The sequence below is a fragment of the Oryx dammah genome, unplaced genomic scaffold, assembly GCF_014754425.2.
Source record: "Oryx dammah isolate SB20612 unplaced genomic scaffold, SCBI_Odam_1.1 HiC_scaffold_23, whole genome shotgun sequence".
Lineage (NCBI taxonomy): Eukaryota > Metazoa > Chordata > Mammalia > Artiodactyla > Bovidae > Oryx > Oryx dammah.
This window is the reverse complement of record NW_024070207.1, coordinates 124000462-124023263: the sequence shown is the minus strand read 5'-3', so window position 1 is coordinate 124023263 and position 22802 is coordinate 124000462. Positions and strand designations below refer to the sequence as shown.

Genomic DNA, 22802 nt, shown 5'->3' with positions numbered 1-22802 from the left:
CTGGGGCTAGGCAGCATTGCACAGGGACAGCAGAGGCAACAGCTCTTGCATTCCACATGTGACACCAGCAAGGCTTACCTTTAGGCCTCCGGTTGTGGATGAAGTCACCCAAGCTTTCTTGAGGCCCCTTGAGCCCACCACGTGCCCTGCACCTGTGAGGTGGCTCTTCTCTGCCTGGAGTGCTGTCCCCCACCCCCCATGCTGGCCAGCCCGGGTCACCCATGGTCCCCTCTCAGCAAGCGCTCTTGTGCAGGTCCTTGTGTGGCCCTGAGAGCTGGCCCTGAGAGTTGATGGAAGTTGGAGACCAGAGCCTTCCCCGTTGGTGGTGACTGTTCCTGCTCCTGGGGTCCTTCGAACCCCCCAGGATGCTATCAGGCTGCTTCCACCAGCAGCAGCACCAGTGCGGGGATGGCTGTGGGGTTTGGCTAGAGGGAGCCTCACCAAGGTGCCATGTTCCGTTTGTCCCCTCGGGAAGTCTGCTCCTCGCCCTCGTGGCCGGGGACCTGCTGACTCATTTCTTGTGGTGGCCGTTGCTTCCCTTGTGCTTGCCCAGCACATTTTAACCACATCCCACCGGATGAATGGAGGTTACCTCCTTCCGGGATTTTAGTCTCCCTTCTGGGTTGTGATATAACTCAGGGTGAAATTTTCTTTTTCTGTCCACCAGAACCCTTGGAGGCACTGATTGGGTTAGGAGGAGAGGGGCCACCCCAATGATTACAGACATATTCTTTTTCCTCTTAACTCAGTCCGGCCTCCCACCAGCACCCACTTTACCCAAAACATAGGAATCGACTGACGTTTCAGCCCTCCCCGGGGTCAACCCCGCTGGGATACGCTTAGGACACCGGGGAGGACAACTCAAGGCTGTGCTGGAGGACTCCCTGCATTTATCCTTCAGGGAGGTGCTGGTTGTGAGTGTCTGTGACATTGTTTTCATCCACGAGGGTACGTAGCCCACATAAGCACAAAGTTAGATTGTTATGGTGGAAGATGGTTTGCAGAGCTCTTGGGAGAAGGAACCGTACTGCATGGGATTTCTTACCAGCATTGTCTTCAGCTGCTGTTATGGGCTGAAACCATGTGTCTTAAAGTACATTTGAATTCCTATCACCTATTACCTCAGAATCTGACCTTAGTTGGAGATTTTGTTCTTGTTGTTCAGTCACTCAGTCGTGTCTGACTCTTTGGAACCCCATGGACTGCAGCACGCCAGGCTTCCCTGTCCCATCACCAACTCCCGGAGTCTACTCAGACTCATGTCCATTGAATCGGTGATGCCATCCAGCTATCTCATCCTCTGTCACCCCTTTCTCCTCCTGCCCTCAATCTTTCCCAATATCTGGGTCTTTTCCAGTGAGTTGGTTCTTTGCATCAGGCAGCCAAAATATTGATAGAGTCTTTAAAAATTTTTTTTAATAATTTTTATTTATCAATTTTGGCTGTGCTGGGTCTTCATTGCTACTTGGGCTTTTCTCTAGTTGTGGAGAATGGCGGCTGCTCTCTAGGTGTGCCTTCTCTTGAGGTGGAACAGAGGCTTTAGTCTGTGCAGGCTTCAGTAGTTGCAGCTCCCAGGCTCTAGAGCACAGGCTCAGTAGTTGTAGTGCATGAGCTTAGTTGCTCTGCAGCATGTGGGATCTTCCCAGACTAGGGATTGAACCTGTATCTCCTGCGTTGGCAGGTGCACTCTTTACCACTGAGTCACTAGAGAAAGCCGAGATAGGGTCTTTATAGAGGTAATCAAGGTAGAATGAGGCCATGAGGGCAGCCTCAGTCCAGCCTGACTGAGGTCTTTATAAGAGGAACTTTCTGCAGACAGGCACAGAGAGGAGAGGATGCGTGGTGTGCTAGGAGAAGACGGCCATCAGCACTCTAAGCAGAGAGGCTGTGGCTGGATCCAGCCCCAGGAAACCAATCCTACTGGCACCTTGACCTCAAGCTTCTGCTTCTGGAACTGGGAGACAAGTTTCAAGCATTTGAGCTGCCCAGTCTGTGGGGCTTGTCAGGGTAGCCCTGATGAACCAGTCCAGCAGTGTTTCCCAGTGCATGGGTGCCTTTGTTCACCTAGGAGAATGGAGGAGAGCCCAGTAGGCCTTTGCTTTGGTGCTTTCTGCACAGTTTAGGAGAAGCTTGATGAACAGGACCTTCTCTATGGGAACAGGTAGCTCTTGCTTCCTGAGAGGAACGAGACTTCTTCGGTCCTCCCACGACCCAAGAGGAAGGGCCTTTGGGGCCCTGGTGGGAATCTGGCTCCCCACTCACTATCTGGGGAACTTGGGCCAGGGACCTCACCCCCTCCTCTGCCTCAGTTTGCTAATCTGTCAAATGGGCCTGAGGCTGACGGTATTTAATTCAGAGAGTGTCAGGAGCCCTGGTGACTGATCCGTGTGAAGTGCTTAGACTGGGATTGTTGTTAATTATCATGAAGATGATAAATTAATTGAGGACTTCCCAGGTAGCACTAGAAGTAAAGAACCTGCCTGTCAGTGCAGCAGATGAAAGAGACATGGGTTTGATCCTGGAGTCTGGAAGATCCCTGGGGGAGGAAATGGCACATTACTCCAGTATTCTTGCCTGGAGAATTCTATGGATAGAGGATCCTGGTGGACTACAGTCCATGGGGTTGCAGAGAGCTGGACACGACTGAGTGACTGAGCACACAAGGATGAAGCCCTGGGGACGTTCTCCATCCTTGATCCTAGGCACCGGAAACGCCAAGACCTCAGGGCCCTCTCCCTGCCCTCTGGAGTCGGAGGGTGTGAGAACACTGAGTCCATTGTGTCACTCGGAGGAGGCTGTTTGCAGTTGGCCTTATCCCCTTCCCACACACAGGCTGTGTTCTGAAAGGGGACAAAGAGCCCCCCTGAAAGGGGCCACAGGAACTGTGCCATGGCAGAGGGGGCTGCTGGGCGGGGGCCAAGGGGGATGCAGGAGCTGGAGGCGGAAGTCACCCTGCTTGACTCTGCCAGCACCAGGCAACAGTTTGAAACTGACAAAGGTTAATACTTGTTTCTCTGTCTGGGCGTCCTGTGGCTTTGAGCTTTTTTTTCTCCTGGGCCACCAGGGGGCTCCTGTCACTGTTGGTGCCTCTCTGTGTAATCCCCACTCCCTGCCCAGGGAAAGGACTGGGGCGTCACTCAGAGGCTGGAGGATTGGCTAGAAGGGCGTACAAAGCATGGCCCCTCACTGTCCTAAAGGTGTCTACATTTTAGAAGCGAGACTCCATCATCTCAAATGGATTTGAAGTTGGTGGAGTTTCAGGTCAGATGGAGAGGGGAGGGAAAAAGCTTTGAGTGGTTGGGGAAGTGACCAAGACATTGCTTTACAAAAAAGGCCGAGGACTGCCTCCTGCATTCATCACACTGCAGTCTTCATCCACACTGAATCCATCAGGAGTGACTCTGCCACCAGTGGGGCATGCTGGAAGGGACAGCATGTCTTGAAGCATGAAGGGCAGTCTGGCTTGTTGGGCGGCTACAGGAACTGCTAGCTTGCAGTCCATCCCCCACCCCGCCGCCCCTGCTGTGACAGGTCCAAAGTCCGCTCCTTTGGGCCCCTGTGATTCTGGGTCACACACCTATGGTGGGGTGTCAGCCAGAATGCCGGCTGGCTGCTCAGAGGAGGAGATGTGTCTTTATATTTGTCAACCCAGTTTTTTTCTGGGGTTTAAAGCAATAAGGGAAAAACCAAGATGAGTTGAGCAGTTAAGGAAACCCCCAGAGCCTAGTAGGGGAAAGCAAGCCATGCCTTCCAAACTCACATTGAGGCAAAGGACAGAACTGGTATGGGAAAGGCATACAGTCAAAGAAGCGTGTCCCAATTTCTCTCATTTTCATCTAGTGAGTCGAGTATGGTTTACATATTCTTTTTATCCTGTATATATGCACAGACAAGCCGTTTTTCTTGTATTTTTGAGTTTGCCTCTGCAGTGATGGCCAAAGCATTGAGCTCACTGCTTGATAAGAGTTTTCTGTCTTGATGGATGTAAATTTTTTGTTTTTTTTTGAAAAAGTGTTTATTGAATTATAGTTGATTTACAGTGTTGTATTAGTTTCAGGTATATAGCAAAGTGATTGTTTTATATATATATATATATATATACACTTTTTTCTACATTCTTTTCCATTATAAGTTATTACAAGATATTGCATAGAGTTCCTTTTGGTATAGAGTAGATCTTTGTTATTGATCTATTTTGTATATAGTAGTGTGTGTATTTTAATCCCAAACTCTCTCCCTATCCTTTTCCCCTTTTGTAACCATAAGTTTGTGTTCTGTGTCTGTGGGTCTATTTCTTTTTTTATAATTAAATTTATTTATTTTAAATTGAAGGATAATTGCTTTACAGTATTGGGTTGTTTTCTGCTAGACATCAGCTTGAATCAGCCATATATCTCCTCCCTCTTGAGCCTCCCTCCCACCTCATCCCACCCCTCTAGGTTGTTACTGAGCTCCAGTTTCAGCTCCCTGGGTCATACAGCAAATTCCCCCTGGCTATATATTTTACATATGGTACTGTATATGTTTCCATGCTAATCTGTCAGTTGGTCCCACCCTCTCCTTCCCCCACTGTGTCCACAAGTTTGTTCTCTATGTCTGCGTCTCCATTGCTGCCCTGCAGATAGGTTCATCAGCACCATTTTTCTATATTCCATGTATATGCATTAATATATGATATTTGTTTTTCTCTTTCTGACTTACTTCTCTCTGTATAACAGGGTCTCAGTTTATCCAACTCATTAGAACTGACTCAAATTCGTTCCTTTTTGTGGCTGTGTAATGCTTGGTTGCTCAGTCATCTCTGACTCTTTGCAACCCCATGGACTGTAGCCCGCCAGGTCCCTTCATCCATGGAATTTTCCAGGCAAGAATACTGGCGTGGGTTGCCATTTTCTTCTCCAGGGGATCTTCCCAAACCAGGGATCAAACCTGGATCTCTCCTGCATTGTAGGTGGATTCTTTACCCCCACAGGGAAGTGTCTAAAAGGCTCCTTTGATCCACTTTTGGATTAAGGCAAAGAATTTCTCCACTTCAGTGCTGTTGGCATTTGGGGCTGTCCTATGCATTGTGGGATATTGAGCAGCATCTTACACTAGATGCCAGCAGCATACCTCATCAAATGTGAACCACTGCACTGGTCTGTCCATCTTTGGTGTCTGCTGCCCAGCCTCATTCCTTCCTGCAACCCCAAACCTGCCCTAACGGTGGTGGCTCCCAGGTTAGCCACTTCCTTCAAAGGAGGGACCTGGTTTTTCCCACCATTTGCACGTGGCCTTGTGTGGGTCCCTTGCTCACTCCCCAGTCAGTGGCTGTGCACAGTGGTTGGAGACTTTCATTGGCCAGCCTGGGTCATGTGCCCACATGGCAGGGAGTGGGGGCAGCTTTGGTATCAAATGGGCGGAGGGACAATTTTAGGGGGTGAGAATGGCCCACTCTTGCACCCCTGTGTGGAGCTAAATGCTCGACTGGGCCGTCATCCACTCAGTAACAAGCTCATCTGTCAAATGCCAGGTGCCATCCTTTCCTGACCCATCCCCAGGCTACCCTCGGAGGGTGTTCAGCCCTTTTTCAAGTGAGAAACCTGGACTCCACCGGGCCGAAGATGTGCCCACATTAGCCTGCAGGGCCCCGGGATCCTAATCCCCTAATCCCTCTTCAGTTTCTTCCCCCTAGGTCGCCTTCCACAGGGCTGTCACAGAGCTGTTTCAGAGCATCCTGTTCTTCTCTGGACACTTCTGCGCTTCGAAAGAAAGTGAGCAGGACTTCCCTGGTGATCCAGTGGTTAAGACTTCACCTTCCAGTGCAGGGAGTATGGGTCCCATCCCTGGTGGGGCGCTAAGATCCCAGATGCCTCAAAGCTAAAAAACAAACAAACAAAAAAAACCTGAATATAATATGGAAACAATATTGTAACAAACTCAGTAAAGACTTTAAAAATGATCCACATCCAAAAAATCTAAAAAAAATAAACCCCAGAACATTATACAGAAATAACACTGTAACAAATTCAATATAGACTTAAAGATTATCTGCCTTGAAAAAAAAAAAAACTTTAAAAAAAAAAAGCAAGCATTTTTTAGACAGCCCCAGAGTACCTGCCCATCGAACGGGAGCTTCCCTTGCCACCATAGTCCCTGTGGACCCAAACTTCCATGACCATGAAGAGTGGGGAAGGGCTTGTGCTCCAAGGAAAAATGACACTACCATCACTGGAAGAAATAATACATGCCCTGGGCAAAAGCCACAGGTGAGAATCACGCCTGAGAATCTGCATTTACTGATGGGCAGGTCACATTTTCAGATACTTCTTCCAATTGCAAAGTATAGCAAACACTCCCCGAAGTGCATAACACCTAAGTGTATGGCTTAATGGATTGTACAAGAAGTGTCCATGCCTCCACCCCACGTATAATGTATATGATTCCTTGTAGATGGGATCACTGGAGAAAGAAATGGCAACTCACTCCAGCATTCTTGCCGGGAAAATCCCATGGACAGGGAAATCTGGTGGGCTATAGTTCATGGGGTCTCAAAGAATTGGACCCGACTGAGTGACTGAGCACTCACAGATGAGATCACAGTCCAGATTCTAATGGGTCTCAACTCTGATCAGCAGGCTTGTGAGAGCTGCCCATTACAAGTACATTTAGGGAAGCACTGGAGTCAGGGGGTGATTATTGAGTCAATGGACATGAGTTTGAGCCAACTCTGGGAGATGGCGAAGGGCAGGGAAGCCTGGCGTGCTGCAGTCCATGGGGTTGTAGAGAGTCGGACACGACTGAGTGCCTGAACAACAGCAACAACAGAAGGTGAGAAGCCACTGAAGGTGACAGAGGAGTGACCACAGGTCACAGTGGAAATTGCTCTTGAGTTGGCTCAGGGCACAGAGCCCAAGCTGTGGGCTGTGGAGACAGGAGTTCCCATGACCTCAGGCAGGAGTTAGGGCTAAAGGAAGCTGAGGGAAGGATGGCAGGGGAGGCAGGGGGTACTGGTTGCAGCAGATGGAGAAAAGAGGAAGGCTCTGCTCAGCAGACTCATCTGCTGGTGGCAGCAGGGCTGCTTGCAGAGCACCCTCTGGTGGCCCAGTATTGCAATGACACCCTCTCTGAGCCCAGGGGCGCTCAGGCTGGTGGCCTTCAGAGGAGTGGCCGGCAGGCATCAGCCCTGAGGTTAGTGCCTGGTGTAATCCATGCAGGTTGCAAGAAAAGCGACTTTGTAAAGGCTGCTTGTGGTTGGTTGATGGAGCCTCTGGAAAATCTGTAAGACTTGCAGTGTTCTTGCAGTTTGTTTTTTTTTTTTTCAGTTGCCATCCAAGGTCTGGCTCTGAACTCAGTGTTCTTCCTTTTCCACCATGTCCTGTGAATATCTGTGACCTCTAGCCCTGATGACCTTGACCACTTTGTCAGAGATATGCTATGACCTTATTTTTATTGACATGCCAGGAGCATCTGCCGTCTTGAAGCATTAGGATAGCTAATTAGTTGGGGAAACTTCTCTGATAGTAAGATGTCATAGAAACGTGTGTGCATGTGCGTGTGCGTGTGCGTGTGCGTGTAGAACTACCTTTTGTTTCCCTGAAGCTTTCGGGTTGAAATGTTGCTACTGAGGTCCTGTGGTTGCATTTCCGGGGTCTCATCCTTCCCTTCCAGAATCCTGTGCGAGACGGCTGTGCCTCTTTATCTTTGTGAATTCCCAGTGGATTTTGATGCTTCCTTTGCTGTTTCTGTTTGTAGGGGAGGCTCTCAGGCCTGCCAGTGACTCTGACAGCTTGGACAGGGGTGGGGCCAGGAGCAGATGCCCCATGAGTGCTCGTGTGAACAGGGCCGGCAGCCCCTAGCCCCCAGCTTGCTGCCTGTTTCTGTAAGTCACATGTTGGGGCACCCGGGCACACGCCTTCTTTCCATTCTGTCTGGGCTGCGTTGAGCTTCAGTGACCAAAGGGCCAACTGGAGTAATTGTGACCGAGATTGTATGGCCCCCTGAGCTTGAAAGAGTCCCCGTCTGGCCCTTTGTAGGAAACATTTGCCAGCCCCTGAAGGGCAGTTACATTACTGTGAGGAGGAAGGAGAAAGGTGGTGAAGCCAGACTGCTAGAAGAGTTTATGAAGCCAGGAGCAGAAGTTGGTAGCAGTTTCTACCATGCCCACGCTGCCAAAGGAACCTGCTGGAACTCCCCCTCAAGTGACCAGCCTTCCTTGTTGACTGGAGACTTTTAATCTGAATTATGACTTGGCATTCCACCTGCTCAAGTCATCTGGGGATTAGCTAGTAGAGTCAGTAGGCAAATAAGTTGTCACAGTCTGACTTGGGAGAGGAACTGGCATGAACGTTGTCAGGGTCTCATGGCACCCGGCCCTGCTGGGCAGAGAGAGGAGGGGACGGGTGGAAGGGTTTTTTGCCACTTCTTGGAGGGGGTGTACATGGAAAATGATGGCGGCATCATGTGTAATTGATGGAGGCACCATGTATATTGGTTCTAAGTGGGAAATCAGCCCAATGTCCATCCACAGGAGAACGGATAAACTCATTGGGGTTTGTTTCCAGCATCGAATACCATAGAATAGAAAGAGGCAAAGTACGTCATCTCGTGGACCAAATCCAGCTCATCCCCTGAGCCAAGAATGAGCTCAGAATGGTTTTTACATTTTTAATGATCAAAAGAAACTGAAAGAATATTTTTTTGTGACAGGTGAAGATTATATGAAATTCAAACTTCAGTGTCCATGAATCAAGTTTTATTGACACACAGTCCCAGTCATTCATTTGTGTATTGTCTCTGGCTGCTGCTACGTGACAGAGGCAGAGTTGAGTAGTCCTTGTCAGAAGCCACGTGGCCCATAAACCTCCAAACCTTTGCTATCTAGCCCTTAATGGAGAAAATTTGCTGTTGAAGAGCATAGAGAATGAGCAAATGATAATTAGATAAACTCAACAACATAGATAGATCTTACAACATAGAACAAAAGCTGGAAACAAAAGAATCCATTTATATAAAATTCAAAAACAGGCCAAATTAATCTGTGGTATGAGGATAGTGAATACCTTTAGGGGTGGAGGAGGGCCTGGAAGGGGCCATGAGGGAGCTTCTGGAGGCTGGTCATGTTCTGTTCTTGATCTGGATGCCACTTATGTGGGGGATTTCAGTTTGTGAAAATTTGTCGAGGTGTATACTTAGGATTTTTCCCTTTTTATAAACGTGTTTATTTCAATAAAAAAGACTTCACTAAGAAAAGTGGTTTCAGTCTGGCAGCTCCTCAAAGAGTTAAGCATACAGTTTCCATATCACCCAGTAAGTTTACTTCTAGGTGTCTACCCAAGAGAACTAAAAATACATGTCTGCATGAACACTTGGATGATCATAGCAGCATTAGTCACAATAGCCCCCGAGTGCAAACAGCCCGGATGTCCATCAGCTGTTGAACAGATAAACACAATGTGGTCTGGCCACACAATGGAATATTACTCAGCCATTAAAAAGGAGTGAAGCGTTGATGGTCCAACATGGATGAACCTTGAAAACATAATGATAAGAGAAGGAAGCCCAGCACCAAAGACACATATGACATGATTCTGTTTCTATGAAATGTCCAGATGAGTGCTTGCCAGGGGTTAGGCCAAGAGAGTGACTACTCTGGGCATGAGCTTACTTGTAGAGAATAAAAGTTCTGGAGTTAGATAGTAATGATGGTTGTACGACCTGGTGAATGTATTAAATCCCACTGTAAAAGGGTGAATATTATGGTATGTGAATTATATCTAAAAATATGTAGAAAAAGAACAATCGCTGTCACCCCTCTGTGCATCTCTGTAAGCCAAAAGGAAAAGGTTCCAAGACGGCAGCCACCTTGCTTGCTCTTCCATGCCCCTCTTCCAAATACAGGTGACGCAAAGGTTGACCAGGGGAAGGTCTGACTTTTCCACAGGGTAATCCAGACCTACCCCCAGGCCAGCTGAGTAGCACAGAGCAGTTTCTAGAATGTAGCTAAAATGAGGACATTAGATTTGCTGCTTCTGTTTACTAAAACTGGAGTTCTACCAAAACCAGGGCATAACAGGAGATTGTAAATAACTTGCTTCCTGGACTTCCCCGTTGATTATGCCCATATGCCCAGCCCCACACCCCACTTTGCTGATTGCTCTTTGCATCTGGTCTGATTGGAGAGAAATTAGATTGCGGCAGCTACTGGTATGCATGCACTTCATCAAAGAAGGGAACACGCACTCTTGGCTTCTTGCTGGTTACAAGATCCCCCTACTTACCCGGGGCTCACTTTTTCTGTGTGTTTAGTCATCTCTTGTGTGTTATACTTCTGGATTCCCATTTGTAAGTGTGAAGGGCAATATGCTCACATATATTACTATAATTTTTGAGGATGTGAGATTATCACTCAGATGATCTCATTTTAACTTTGCCAACAGGGAAGAGTATGTTTTTTTAAAAGATGTTTTTCTGCTCTGTAATAACTGATATAAACAGTTGGCGGTAAAGATAGCTCTGAAACTTTTGGAAAGTCCCCTAGGCTTAACCAATATCTGTACAGAGACAAAAAGTTTTGAGGAATTCAAAAATGTTTGCTTGTCCCCATGCATGTGAAAGGGGCTAGTAGTAAGTTTCAGGCTCTGTGTCACGTGCGTGCGCTCTGGAGTGGAAAGCACCTGAGAAACAGTCCAGCCCAGGATTCTGCGTTTTGAGAGGACGGAGTGAGGGTCAGTGGAGATTAGTGGCGCTCACACAGCCAGATGGGATTAATGCAGATTTCTCAGTTAGTGAAAATAGATGTCTTTCATTTGAAAGAAAATAGTCTCTGATAAATGTAAAGACTTTGAAGAGTTTTCAGGATGATATTTAAAATGCCAGGCATGGGTTCATGTTTTAATGGCCTCACGGGTTCTTGGTAAACAGAAATCACCAAGGGTCCCCAAGAAGTTCAGTTTGATTTCGCTTAATCTCCTTGAGCAGAAATGGGATCCATCAGGTTGCTTCTGTCAGCTGCAGACATCAAAGGATGGATTAGATAAACTGTGAGAACAAGGGAACGTGTGGGGTGGTAAGGAAACGTGTTTTCATAAAACACTTCAGGTTTTTCATTTGACAAACAGTTGTGAAGCCCCAGCAATCCTGTATCAGGAGTAAAGTGCTTCACAAATGTCTGCTCTTTAAGTGTGCTAACAAAATTCGGAGGTAGATGCTGTTAGACCACCCTTACCCCTGCCCCCACCCCCAAATTCAGAGATGGGTAGACCGAGGCACAGTAAGGTTAAGCAACTAGCCTAAGGTCACGGAGCTACTCAGTGGCAGAGCTGAGATTTGAACCAAGGCAGTGCTGTTTCAAAGCCTGTGTTTTTAACCACTATGCCATGGTGCCTTTCCAGTGGTAACTATTCAAAAAATGTAGAGGGGGAAAAGCATGAAATTAAAGACCCAGATATGTGACACTTTGAATTCTTTTAAAATATATCTGTGAAGAAAATATACCAGCATGTTACAGTGGATCTCTCTCTGAAGTATTGAAAGGTTGCTGCTAGGAGCCGTGAACAACGCTGGGATTCTTGGCCTCCGGAGGAGAGGAATTCGATCCAGAGCCAGTGACGAGGCTTGATTGCTCAGAGCTTTTTGTGTAATAAAGTTTTATTAAAGTATAAAAAACCACAGATTTTTGAACTGTGGTGCTGGAGAAGACTCTTGGGAGTCCCTTGGACAGCAAGGAGATCAATGCAGTCAATCCTAGATGAAATCAGTCCTGAATGTTCATTGGAAGGACTGATGCTGAAGCTGAAGCTCCAATACTTTGGCTCCTTGATGTGAAGAGATGACTCACTGGAAAAGAACCTGATGCTGGGAAAGATTGAAGGCAGGAGGAGAAGGGGACGACAGAGGATGAGATGGTTGGATGGCATCACCGACTCCATGGACATGAGTTTGAGCAAGCTCCAGGAGTTAGTGATGGACAGGGAAGCCTGGCATTGCTGCAGTCCATGGAGTCGCAAAGAGTTGGACACGACTGAGTGTAAAAGAGATAGAGAAAGCTTCTGACACAGACATCAGGAGGGGACAGAAAGAGTGCCCCCTTGCTAGTTTTAGCGAGGAGTTATATACCTATTGGTCAGTCAGTCAGTTCAGTCTCTGAGTCATGTCCGACTCTTTCTGACCCCATGAACTGCAGCCCACCAGGCCACCTTGTCCATCACCAATTCCCGGAGTTCACACAAACTCACGTCCATTGAGTTAGTGACGCCATCCAACCATCTCATCCTCTGTCATCCCCTTCTCCTCCTGCCTTCAATCTTTCCCAGCATCAGTGTCTTTTCAAATGAGTCATCTCTTCACATGAGGTGGCCAGAGTACTGGAGTTTCAGCTTCAACATCAGTCCTTTCAATGAACACCCAGGACTGATCTCCTTTAGGATGGACTGGTTGGATCTCCTTGCAGTCCAAGGGACTCTCAAGAGTCTTCGCCAACACCACAGTTCAAAACCATCAATTCTTCAATGCTCAGCTTTCTTCACAGTCCAACACTCACATCCATACATAACCACTGGAAGAACCATAGCCTTGACTAGATGGACCTTTATTGACAATGTCTCTGCTTTTGAATATGCTATCTAGGTTGGTCATAACTTTCCTTCCAAGGAGTAAGCTTCTTTTAATTTCATGGCTGCAGTCACCATCTGCAGGGATTTTGGAGCCCCCCAAAATAAAGTCTGACACTGTTTCCACTGTTTCCCCATCTATTTGCCATAAAGTGATGGGACCAGATACCATGATCTTCGTTTTCTGAATGTTGAGCTTTAAGCCAGCTTTTCCACTCTCCTCTTTCACTTTCATCAAGAGGCTTTTTAGTTCCTCTTCACTTTCTGCCATAAGGGTGGTGTCATCTGCATATCTGAGGTGATTGATATTTCTTCTGGCAATATTGATTCCAGCTTCTTCTTCCAGTCCAGCGTTTCTCATGATGGACTTTGCATATAAGTTAAATAAGCAGGGTGACAATATACAGCCTTGACGTACTCCTTTTCCTATTTGGAACCAGTCTGTTGTTCCATGTCCAGTTCTAACTGTTGCTTCCTGACCTGCATGTAGGTTTCTCAAGAGGCAGGTCAGGTGGTCTGGTATTCCCATCTCTTTCAGAATTTTCCACAGTGTACTGTGATCCACACAGTCAAAGGCTTTGGCATAGTCAATAAAGCAGAAATAGATGTTTTTCTGGAACTCTCTTGCTTTTTTGATGATCCAGCGGATGTTGGCAATTTGATCTCTGGTTCCTCTGCCTTTTCTAAAACCAGCTTGAACATCTGGAAGTTCACGGTTCACGTATTGCTGAAGCCTGGCTTGGAGAATTTTGAGCATTACTTTTACTAACGTGTGAGATGAGTGCAGTTGTGTGGTAGTTTGAGCATTCTTTGGCATTGCCTTTTTTGGGGAAAGAAATATACCTATTAGCAAGCTGCTAATTAGAGAAACGAAACACCTCAAAACAGAGAGCTACATCAGGCCCCTCACCCACAACATGCATTTTGAGATGGCATCAGCACAAGGTGAGTCATCCCAGGCCGTAAAACAATTGACATGAATCTTGAAGAAAGGCAAATTTCCAAGCAAATGCATAGTTCGTTAACATAGCTTAAGAAGACATTTCCATAAGAAAAATTGCTGCACTCAATATGTCAGCAAATTTGGAAAACTCGGCAGTAGCCATAGGACTGGAAAAAGTCCGTTTTCATTCCAATCCCAAAGAAAGGCAATGCCAAAAAATGTTCAAACTACCGCACAATTGCACTCATCTCATATGCCCGCAAAGTAATGCTTGAAATTCTCCAAGCCAGGCTTCAACAGTACGTGAAATGTAAAGTCCCAGATACTCAACCTGGATTTAGAAAAGGCAGAGGAACCAGAGATTAAATTGCCAGCATCTATTGGATCATTGAAAAAGCAAGAGAATTCCAGAAAAACATCTATTTCTCCTTTATTGATTACGCCAAAGCTTTGGACTGTGTAGATCACAACAAACTTTGGAAAATAAAGAGATTGGAATACGAGACAACCTTACCTGCCTCCTGAGAAATCTGTATGCAGGTCAGGAAGCAACAGTTAGAACTGGACATGGAACAACAGACTGGTCCCAAATTGGGAAAGGAGTACGTCAAGGCTTTATATTGTCATCCTGCTTATTTAAGTTATATGCAGAGTACATCTTGAGAAATGCTGGGCTGGATGAAGCATAAGCTGGAATCAAGATTGCCAAGAGAAATATCAATAACCTCAAATACACAGATGACAGCACCCTTATAGCAGAAGGTGAAAAAGAACTAAAGAGCCTCTTGATGAAAGTAAAAGAGGAGAGTGAAAAAGCTGGCCTAAAACTCAGCATTCAGAAAACGAAGATCATGGCATACGGTCCTATCACTTAATGGGGAAACAATGGAAACAGTGAGAAACTTTATTTTCTTGGGCTCCAAAATCACTGCAGATGGTGACTGCAGCCATGAAATTAAAAGACGCTTGCTCCTTGGAAGAAAAGCTATGACCAATCTAGACAGCATATTAAAAAGCAGAGACATTGCTTCACCGACAAAGGTCCATCTAGTCAAAGCCATGGTTTTTCCAGTAGTCATGTATGGATGTGAGAGTTGGACCATAAAGAAGACTAATTGCTGAAGAATTGATGCTTTTGAACTGTGGTGTTGGAGAATACTCTTGAGAGTCCCTTGGACTGCAAGGAGATCAAACCAGTCAATCCTAAAGGAAATCAGTCCTGAACATTCCTTGGAAGGACTGATGCTGAAGCTGAAACTCCAGTACTTTGGCCACCTGATGGGAAGAACTGACTCATTGGAAAAGACTCTGATGCTGGGAAAGAGGGAAGGCAGGAGGAGAAGGGGGCGACAGAGGATGAGATGGTTGGATGGCATCAGCAACTCGATGGACATGAGTTTGAGCAAGCTCTGGGAGTTGGTGATGGACAGGGAAGCCTGGTGTGCTGCAGTCCATGGGGATGCAAAGAGTCAGACATGACTGAGTGAACTGAACTGAGCTCAAGGTTTGGGATAAAGTTACCTTCGGGCGGAACCAGGTGTTGCCATGACAACATGGGATTAGAGAAAAGAAAAAAGTCTGCCACTTGCAGTTTTAGTTCCTCCTGCTGCTTGGGGATCTCTGGCCTGCCTACAGAGGCTATTAACACTTTCAGTATGATGACAGATAATTGCTATTTTCTTCTTGCTACTTTTCCGAATTTTCCAAGATTTTTTTTGCAAGTTGGGTGGTAAGTTGTATTTTTGAAAAATGGTACAATATTTCTGATTTTGAATGCTCTTCTAGAGCCTTGCCATTCCCTTTAAAAGTAATGGAATTTCCTTCCCTCCCCTTGAACCTGAGCGGCGTTTTTGTGACTTCCTCAATGAAAGTGATGTGGCCAGGGGAATTCCCTGAAGTTCCACTGGTTAGGGGGGCTTTGCAGGTGGCTCAGTGGTAAAGAATCCGTCTCCCAATGCAAGAGATGTGGGTTCGATCTCTAGGTCATGAAGATCCCATGGAGAAGGAAGTGGCAATCCTCTCTAGTATTCTTGCCTAGAGAATCCCACGGACAGAGGAGCCTGGCGAGCTACAGTTCATGGGATCACAAAAGAATTGGATATGACTTAGCAACTAAACAACAACAACCAGTGGTTAGGACTTGGTACTTTCACTGCTGGGGCCTGGGTTCAGTTCCTGGCCAGGGAACTATGCAAAGTTACCACCTCCTTCTGAGTCCCCTAAGAGGCCCCCAGTTAGATCTACAGATTAGATCATATTTATTTTCCTTTACCAATTATGTCTGATTGTCATGACCATGTCATGCTCTATCAAAAAGTTTAAAGTTGCAGTTGTTCTCCAGAGTGACTTCTTGTTTCAACCATTATTGCCTGGAGTTGTTGCTTGTTTAGAGATTTGGTTAAGTTTCAGGTAACATGAACTTCTTTATAATAGAACATCCAAGTGTCTGGAGTTCTTTGCTCTGCTGCTGGTTAGGTTTTTCTTACAGGGGCTCCCTGTGGTGAGTTAACAGCCTGCCGCCTTCTTTTTTCCCATTAGAGATTTTCTTTACCGCATATAATACAAGGCCATTACCATCTTGTTTTTGTAAAAGTGAGAATGAAATCTTTGCTTTCTAACTTTATGCCTTCCCTTTACTTATTGGTTGCTACTGACTTCTGCAGTATTCTTTGCTGGGCACTCATCAGTGGGTATAGTTTTCAGCTGGGCATGGCTCAAACCTCAAACTTCTAAAGTTTTAAAAGCAGCTAAGTTGTGCAGTCAATAAATCCATTACTATGGCCACTACTGTGTGTAGGGTGATTACTCCACTTTGCCCGTAGCGACTTCTCAATGTGATCAAAATGGAGTTTTGTCAGGTCATGGGTGAGTCCTCCAGATATAAAAATACATAAAGCAGTGAGAGAAGCTTGTGCTCAAATAGTTTAATAACCACCCTTCCCTTCTTTAACCATCTTATTCTGGCACTTTTGTGGTCTCCGCCTTATAATTCACATTGCCATGCTGTTTGCCAAAGTAATTTTAATTTAGTGCTTATTCCTCTTGTCTTTGTAAGAGTGTATGATTTTCCTCGCTAACTGGGGGTGAGTGTTGGTCCTGCTGCAGAGTGTTTTCTCTGGGTCAGATGAGTTCCTATGTGATCTGTAAATCAGGTTCTAATGGCAGTATAACTGCAGGAGATGTCTTGGTTTATTTGCAATTGTTTTCCAGATGAGGGGAGCCAGGGTAATGGGAGTGGAATTGCTGTCTTAGGCAGGAGAGGAAGAAACATGCAACTTTGCTACTGCCCTGGCAGCAGGCGCCCTTTTGACTGGATTTTAAGGAAAATTAGAAGTGAGTGCCTGCACTCAGGGCAGCTTGCCCAGGGCAGTGTGCCTCCAGCCTGGCATGGCTCTTGGCTTGTCTTAGTCTGTTCGGGTGGCTATAACAAAATACCACAGGCTGGGTGGCTTATAAACAACAGATATTTATTCCTCACAGTGCTGGAGGCTGGAAGTCTGAGATCAGGCTGCCAGCATGGTTGACTGAGGGCTCTTCCAGTCACAGATTTCTTGTGTACTTATGCGGTGGAAGGGGCCAGCGTGCTCCCTGGGGCCTCTTTTATATGAGCACTAATCCCATTTAGGGATTAGCCCTTAGCATACAATCACTTCCCAAAGGTCCCACCTTCTAATACCATCCATTGGGGATTAGGGTTTCAACGTATGAATTTGGGATTGGGGCACAAACATTCAGACCATAGAATGACTCTCCCACCAGTTAAGTCTTGCTAGCATTTTCACTCTCCCATTGCTGCTCCTGGTGGTGGTGTTTTTCAGTCACTCAGTCATGTCTGACTCTTCGCAGCCCCATGGACTCCAGTGCACCAGGCTTCCCTGTCCTTTACCACCTCCTGAAGTTTGCTTAAAGTCATGTCCATTGAGTCAGTGATGCTATCCAACCATCTCATCCTCTGTTGTCCCCTTCTCCTCCTGCCCTCAATCTTTCCCAGCATCAGGGTCTTTTCCAGTGAGTCAGTTCTTTGCATCAGGTGGCCAAAGTATTGGAGATTCAGCTTTAGCATCAGTCCTTTCACAGAATACTCAGAGTTGATTTCTTTTAGGATTGACTAGTTTGATTTCCTTGCTGTCTAAGAGACTCTCAAGAGTTTTCTCCAACATCACAGTTCAGAACCATCAGTTCTTCGGCATTCAGCCTTCTTTATTTTCAGCCTTCTATATATATATTCTATATACTCACATCTGTACACGATTATTGGAAAAACCATAGCTTTGACTTGACAGACCTTTGTAGGTCTTGGCTATCCACACTACAGCCCCAGCGGCTGCCTGCCTGCATGGTCCACTTTATCTCCTAGGGGAGCTGGTTACTGGTTTGATTACAGTGCTTTGGTTTTGAGTGATAGGCCTCAACCCTATTCCCTTCCACTCCACCAGCTCTCTCATTTTGATGTCCTGCTTTTGCAGAATGTGAGGTTTTCTAGAAATGTGTATAGTCGACTGTCAGTATAACTGGCTCCGTATTTGTGAATTTGCCTTCTCACTAAAATGTATTTGTAAGCCCCAGAGCACTCAGTGCTTGTGGTGCTGGCCCAGTCATTTGCAGAGTGCACATGGTGAGCTGCCAGAAATGCGTGATCCTTGCTGAGGTTGGAGAAGGTGGTGCTCAGCCATCTTGTTTTAGTTCCCAGACCAGAAACAAGTGTCCTTTTCACAATTTTTTTAGTGCCATATTTTTCCCATTTTTGTTCCTTTTTTTTTTTTTTTTTACTGGTAATTTCATTGTTTCCAACAGCCCTGAGATGTAGGGAGGGAGGGCCCGTAGTGTTTCTGAGCCTGAGAAGGCTATGCTATGCCTTATGGAGAAAATACGTGTGTTAGACAAGCTTCCTGCAGCATGAGTGACAGTGCTGTTGTTGTGAGTTCAATGTGAATGAGTCAACAATATATATTTGATATTTTTGCTGTCGTTGTTTAGTTGCTAAGTTGTGTGTGACTCTTTTGTAACCCCATGAACTGTAGCTCACCAGGCTCCTCTGTCCATGGGATTTCCCAGGCAAGAAGACTGCAGTGATTTGCCATTTCCTTCTTTAGGGTATCTTCTCAACTTAGAGATTGAACCCACACCTCCTGTATTTGTGGGTGGATTATTTACTGCTGAGCCATTTGGGAAGTCCATATGTATCTGATAAGGTGTCTTTAAAAGGAAACACAAAATAAAGTTATATATTGATGTTGTGACTAAAGGCTTCAAGTAACCTAACCTTACAATTCTCTTAGGGACAGTGCTTCAGTACTCACTAATTCAGTGGCCATGGTGACTTTATAGCACATAACTGCCTCAAATAATAAGTAATTAATGTTTGGGTTTCCCAAAGTGAAAGTGAAGTTGCTCAGTCGTGTCTGACTCTTTGTGACCCCATGGACTGTAGCCTACCAAGATCCTCCGTCCATGGGTTTTCCAGGCAAGAGTACTGGAGTGGGTTACCATTTCCTTCTCCAGGAGATCTTCCTGACCCAGGGACTGAACCCGGGTCTCCTGCATTGTAGGCAGATGCTTTACCATCTGAGCCACCAGGGAAGATATCTTGAAACCTAATCCATAGTATGATAGTATTAGGAGGAGGGACCTTTGGAAGGTGATGAGGTCATGAAGATGCGACCCTCCTGGATGGGGTTAGTGCCCTTATGAAAGAGACCCAGAGACCTCCGTCACATGAAGACACAGTGAGTAGGTGGCCACATGAGCTAGGAAGTGGACTCTCAGCAGGCACTAAATCTGTTAGTGCTTTGATCTTGGACTTTCCAGCCTCTGAAACTGTGAGAAATAAATGTATGTTGTTGATAAGCCAACCAGTCAGTGGTATTTTTTGTTACAGCAGTCGATGCTGACTAAGACAGACTCTTTTCATCACAGCAGAACCGCTTATGCTGAAATCAGTCTTTCTGGTACCAGAAAATAGAGCACATAGACTGTCCTTCCAGGACTGTGCAGATGCCCTGCTTTCATTTCTAACCACAGACTTTCTCTTCCAGATGTAAGTAGCATGGTCAATACAGGAGTGATCAGTGGTTCTGGAAACCTGATGGATTTCCTCGACGAGCCATTCCCTGATGTGGGGACATATGAGGACTTCCACACCATCGACTGGCTGAGGGAAAAATCACGGGACACCGACAGACACAGGAAGGTCTGTGCTGTTCATAAAGCTACATTGAGGGGAATCCCTTCAGAGGGCTTAGTCATGCTTTCAGCAGATAGTTACCGAGCTAGTACTTGGATTCATGCATCATGTTCTAAGGCAGGTTCTAGAGAAGAGAAGGAAGTGATGTGAACAGATACTTATAGTACCAGGTCCTTTGGGTGGGAGGCTGTGTCATACCAAGGTGTGGTGTGGAGGGCGAGGAGGGGGCTCTGGAACCAGATAGATCGAGTACATCCTGCCCATGCCACCTTCAGGCTGGGTCACTTTTGGGGTGCTATTTCTGGACCTTGTCTTCTCATTTGCAAGGATGAAGTTAATTATACCTATCAATAAATGAGGCTATGTGTGTATGAAAGCGCATATTACAGCACCTGGTGTCTCACTGGCATCAAGATGCATTTTAATGGACTCCGGTAAAGTTGTGTATCAAGTGCTGTGGGATCATTTAGGAGGGGCCATGAAGGAGGGACTTTTTAGTGAGGGTGGCATTTCAATGGCGTGTTGATGGATGACTACAGTGTGCTAGGCAGAGGAAGGGGAAAGGGTCCTAATCAGGAGCTGCCCTGTTTTAGGTCACAGGAACATGAAAGACTGCACATTTAGGCAGTTTAAGGAGCTCTGAGGTCTGGTGGCAGATTCAAGGAAGGAGAGGACTGGAGATGAGTTTGGGTGCATGGGCAATGGGGCCACATTGGGAATGACTGAGTAGAAGAGTTGACATTTCCTTTTGATGGCCACAAGAGAGATGTTCCACCAGGGGGTAAACAGGAAGGTTGGAAATGAGTTCAGGAGAAAGGAAGAAGATCTGACAAGAGTGCCAACGAAGAGAGGCTTGGGGTCACGATCCTTCACAGGAGCCATTGGCAGGATAGAGGGCAGTACTGGCGTCAGGATGATGGCCTGGCTGTGGTCAGAAGGGGGTGAGGCCTTGGATGATGAGATGGGAGAAAAGCAGAGCAGCAGATTTTAGGGGGAGGCCACTGAGTTGTGTTTCAGCTGCTGTGAGTTTGAGCTGTTTGTCCAGCCTGCATCCCTGTGCCGTTCAAGGGCATGGTCAGGATTGTGGTGGAGAATGAGGTGTCCTTGGCGTGTGAGTGGGTGCTGAAGCTTTAGAAGTGGTCTAGGGGGCCTGGGTCTGGAGAGGGAGAGATCAGGAGTGTTGCCAGGATTTAGTGGGTTCCGTGGGAGGGGCTGGGGACCAGGGATGGATGCTTAGGTGAAGGAGGGCGACCAGCAGAGTGGCTGTAAGTGAAAGGGGGAGAGAGTGGCGAGGATGGAGCACCCTCCACCGAGAAGTCAGGTCAGAGATGCAGCAGCCACAAAGGCGAGAACAGCTTCAGAGAGACTGAATGAGCCGTCATATCCAGAGTGAGCCCGAGTCACACCACGTTACACAGTGGCAGGGAAGGGAGGCTGAGAGATGTGTAGGGAGTGAGGTCCCACAGACACTGATGCAGGTGATTGGCTCTGACCTGGAGGAATGGAGGCGAGGGGGCAGCCTTCTGTCTGGAACAGGGGTCGCAGACTGTGGCCCTTGGGCAAATCTAGCACGTCGCCTGTTCCCAGAAGTCCCACTGCCTTGGCACACAGCCGCGCCTGCGCGGACTCTTTATGGCTCTTTTTGTGCGACAACCACAGACTCCAGTATTTGCCACAGAGACCATCTGACCTTCCAAGCTGAAAATATTGACTTTCTGTCTGTTTATAGGAAATGTTTGCCAGCCCTTGCTCTTAAGGGCGCAGGGGAATGATGATCTCAGGGATGTAGGATTCTGTTAACACAGGGAGGGAAAAGGGGGCTCCTACAGTGTGTGTAGACCTAACCATCTGCCTGGAAAATGTGGTCTTTGCTGCCTCATTCAGCGTTCTTGCTGTTGGTTAAAACCACAACAAGTTGTCACCTCTTACAGGTCAGAATGGCCATCATCGAAAAGTCCACAAATAGTGAATGCTGGAGAGAGAGAGTCTACAAATAATAAATGCAGAGAAAAAGGAACTTTCCTAGACCATTGGTGGAAAGGTCAGTTGGTATAGCACTATGGAGAACAGGATGGAGGCTCCTTAAAAACTAAAAATAGTGTTATCCTGTGATTCAACAATCCCACTCCTGAGCATATTAGAGAAAACTCTTAACTGTTTACATGTAAGACATGGAAGCAACCTAAATGTCCATCAGCAGAGGAATGAATAAAGAAGGTGTGGTATATACATACAGTGGAGTACTATCCAGCCATAAAAAATGAATGAAATAATGCCTTTTACAGTAACATGGATTCAACTAGAGATTACCATACTAAGTGAAGTAAGTCAGACAGAGAAGGACAAATATGATATCGCTTATATGTGGAGTCTAAAATATACAAATAAACTTATTTAATACAAATGAACTTATTTACAAAAAAAAAACATTCCCAGACATAGAAAACAAACTTATGGTTACCATAGGGGAAAGTAGGGAGGAGGTAAATTAGAAGTTTGGGATTGACAGATATGTACTACTACATATAAAATAGATAACAACAAGGTCGTACTGTATAGTGCAGGGAACTATATTTAATATCTTGTAATAACCTATAGTGGAAAAGAATCTGAAAAAGAAGATATATAAAAAAACTGACTCACTTTGTGGTACACCTGAAATTAACACATCATTGCAAATCAACTATACTTCAATAAAAAAGTTAAACACTTTAGAAAAAAGATGTCCAAAAGTCCATAGCTGTAAACACACACACACACACACACACACGTGTTCTTATGCTTGCAAAGTACCAGTTAAATAAAATGTATTTGACCAGGATGTTCTTGCTGTTAACATGTAGCCTGGAAAACCAAAGAAGGAAATGAAATCTTTGTTGAAGAGGGTCTTTTGTGAATAGGCCTTACAATATAAGCTGAAATAGTGATTCGTATTGAAAATGCTGACACCAAAGTGATGTCTCCCTTCAGAATGACTTTGGAATAATCAGGGATCCAGTCATGCTTAGTAAGGTTTTTTTAAGTGATTTTTTTGGGGATTCTGATTCTTTGGAGATCGTCATCTTCATAGCTCTGTGAACGAGAA

General features: G+C 46.0%; 1 protein-coding gene across 2 annotated transcripts in view; it reads left to right on the top strand.

Moving 5' to 3' along the window:
- The window catches only part of CLCN4 (chloride voltage-gated channel 4), a 73380-nt gene that overhangs the window by 10351 nt on the left and 40227 nt on the right, over positions 1-22802 (top strand). For both annotated transcript variants that reach the window (XM_040266483.1, XM_040266484.1), the window contains exon 3: positions 19569-19723. In XM_040266483.1, the coding sequence (XP_040122417.1) occupies positions 19580-19723 (144 nt within the window). In that variant the 5' untranslated portion in view covers positions 19569-19579. The remainder of the gene's footprint in view (positions 1-19568; positions 19724-22802) is intronic.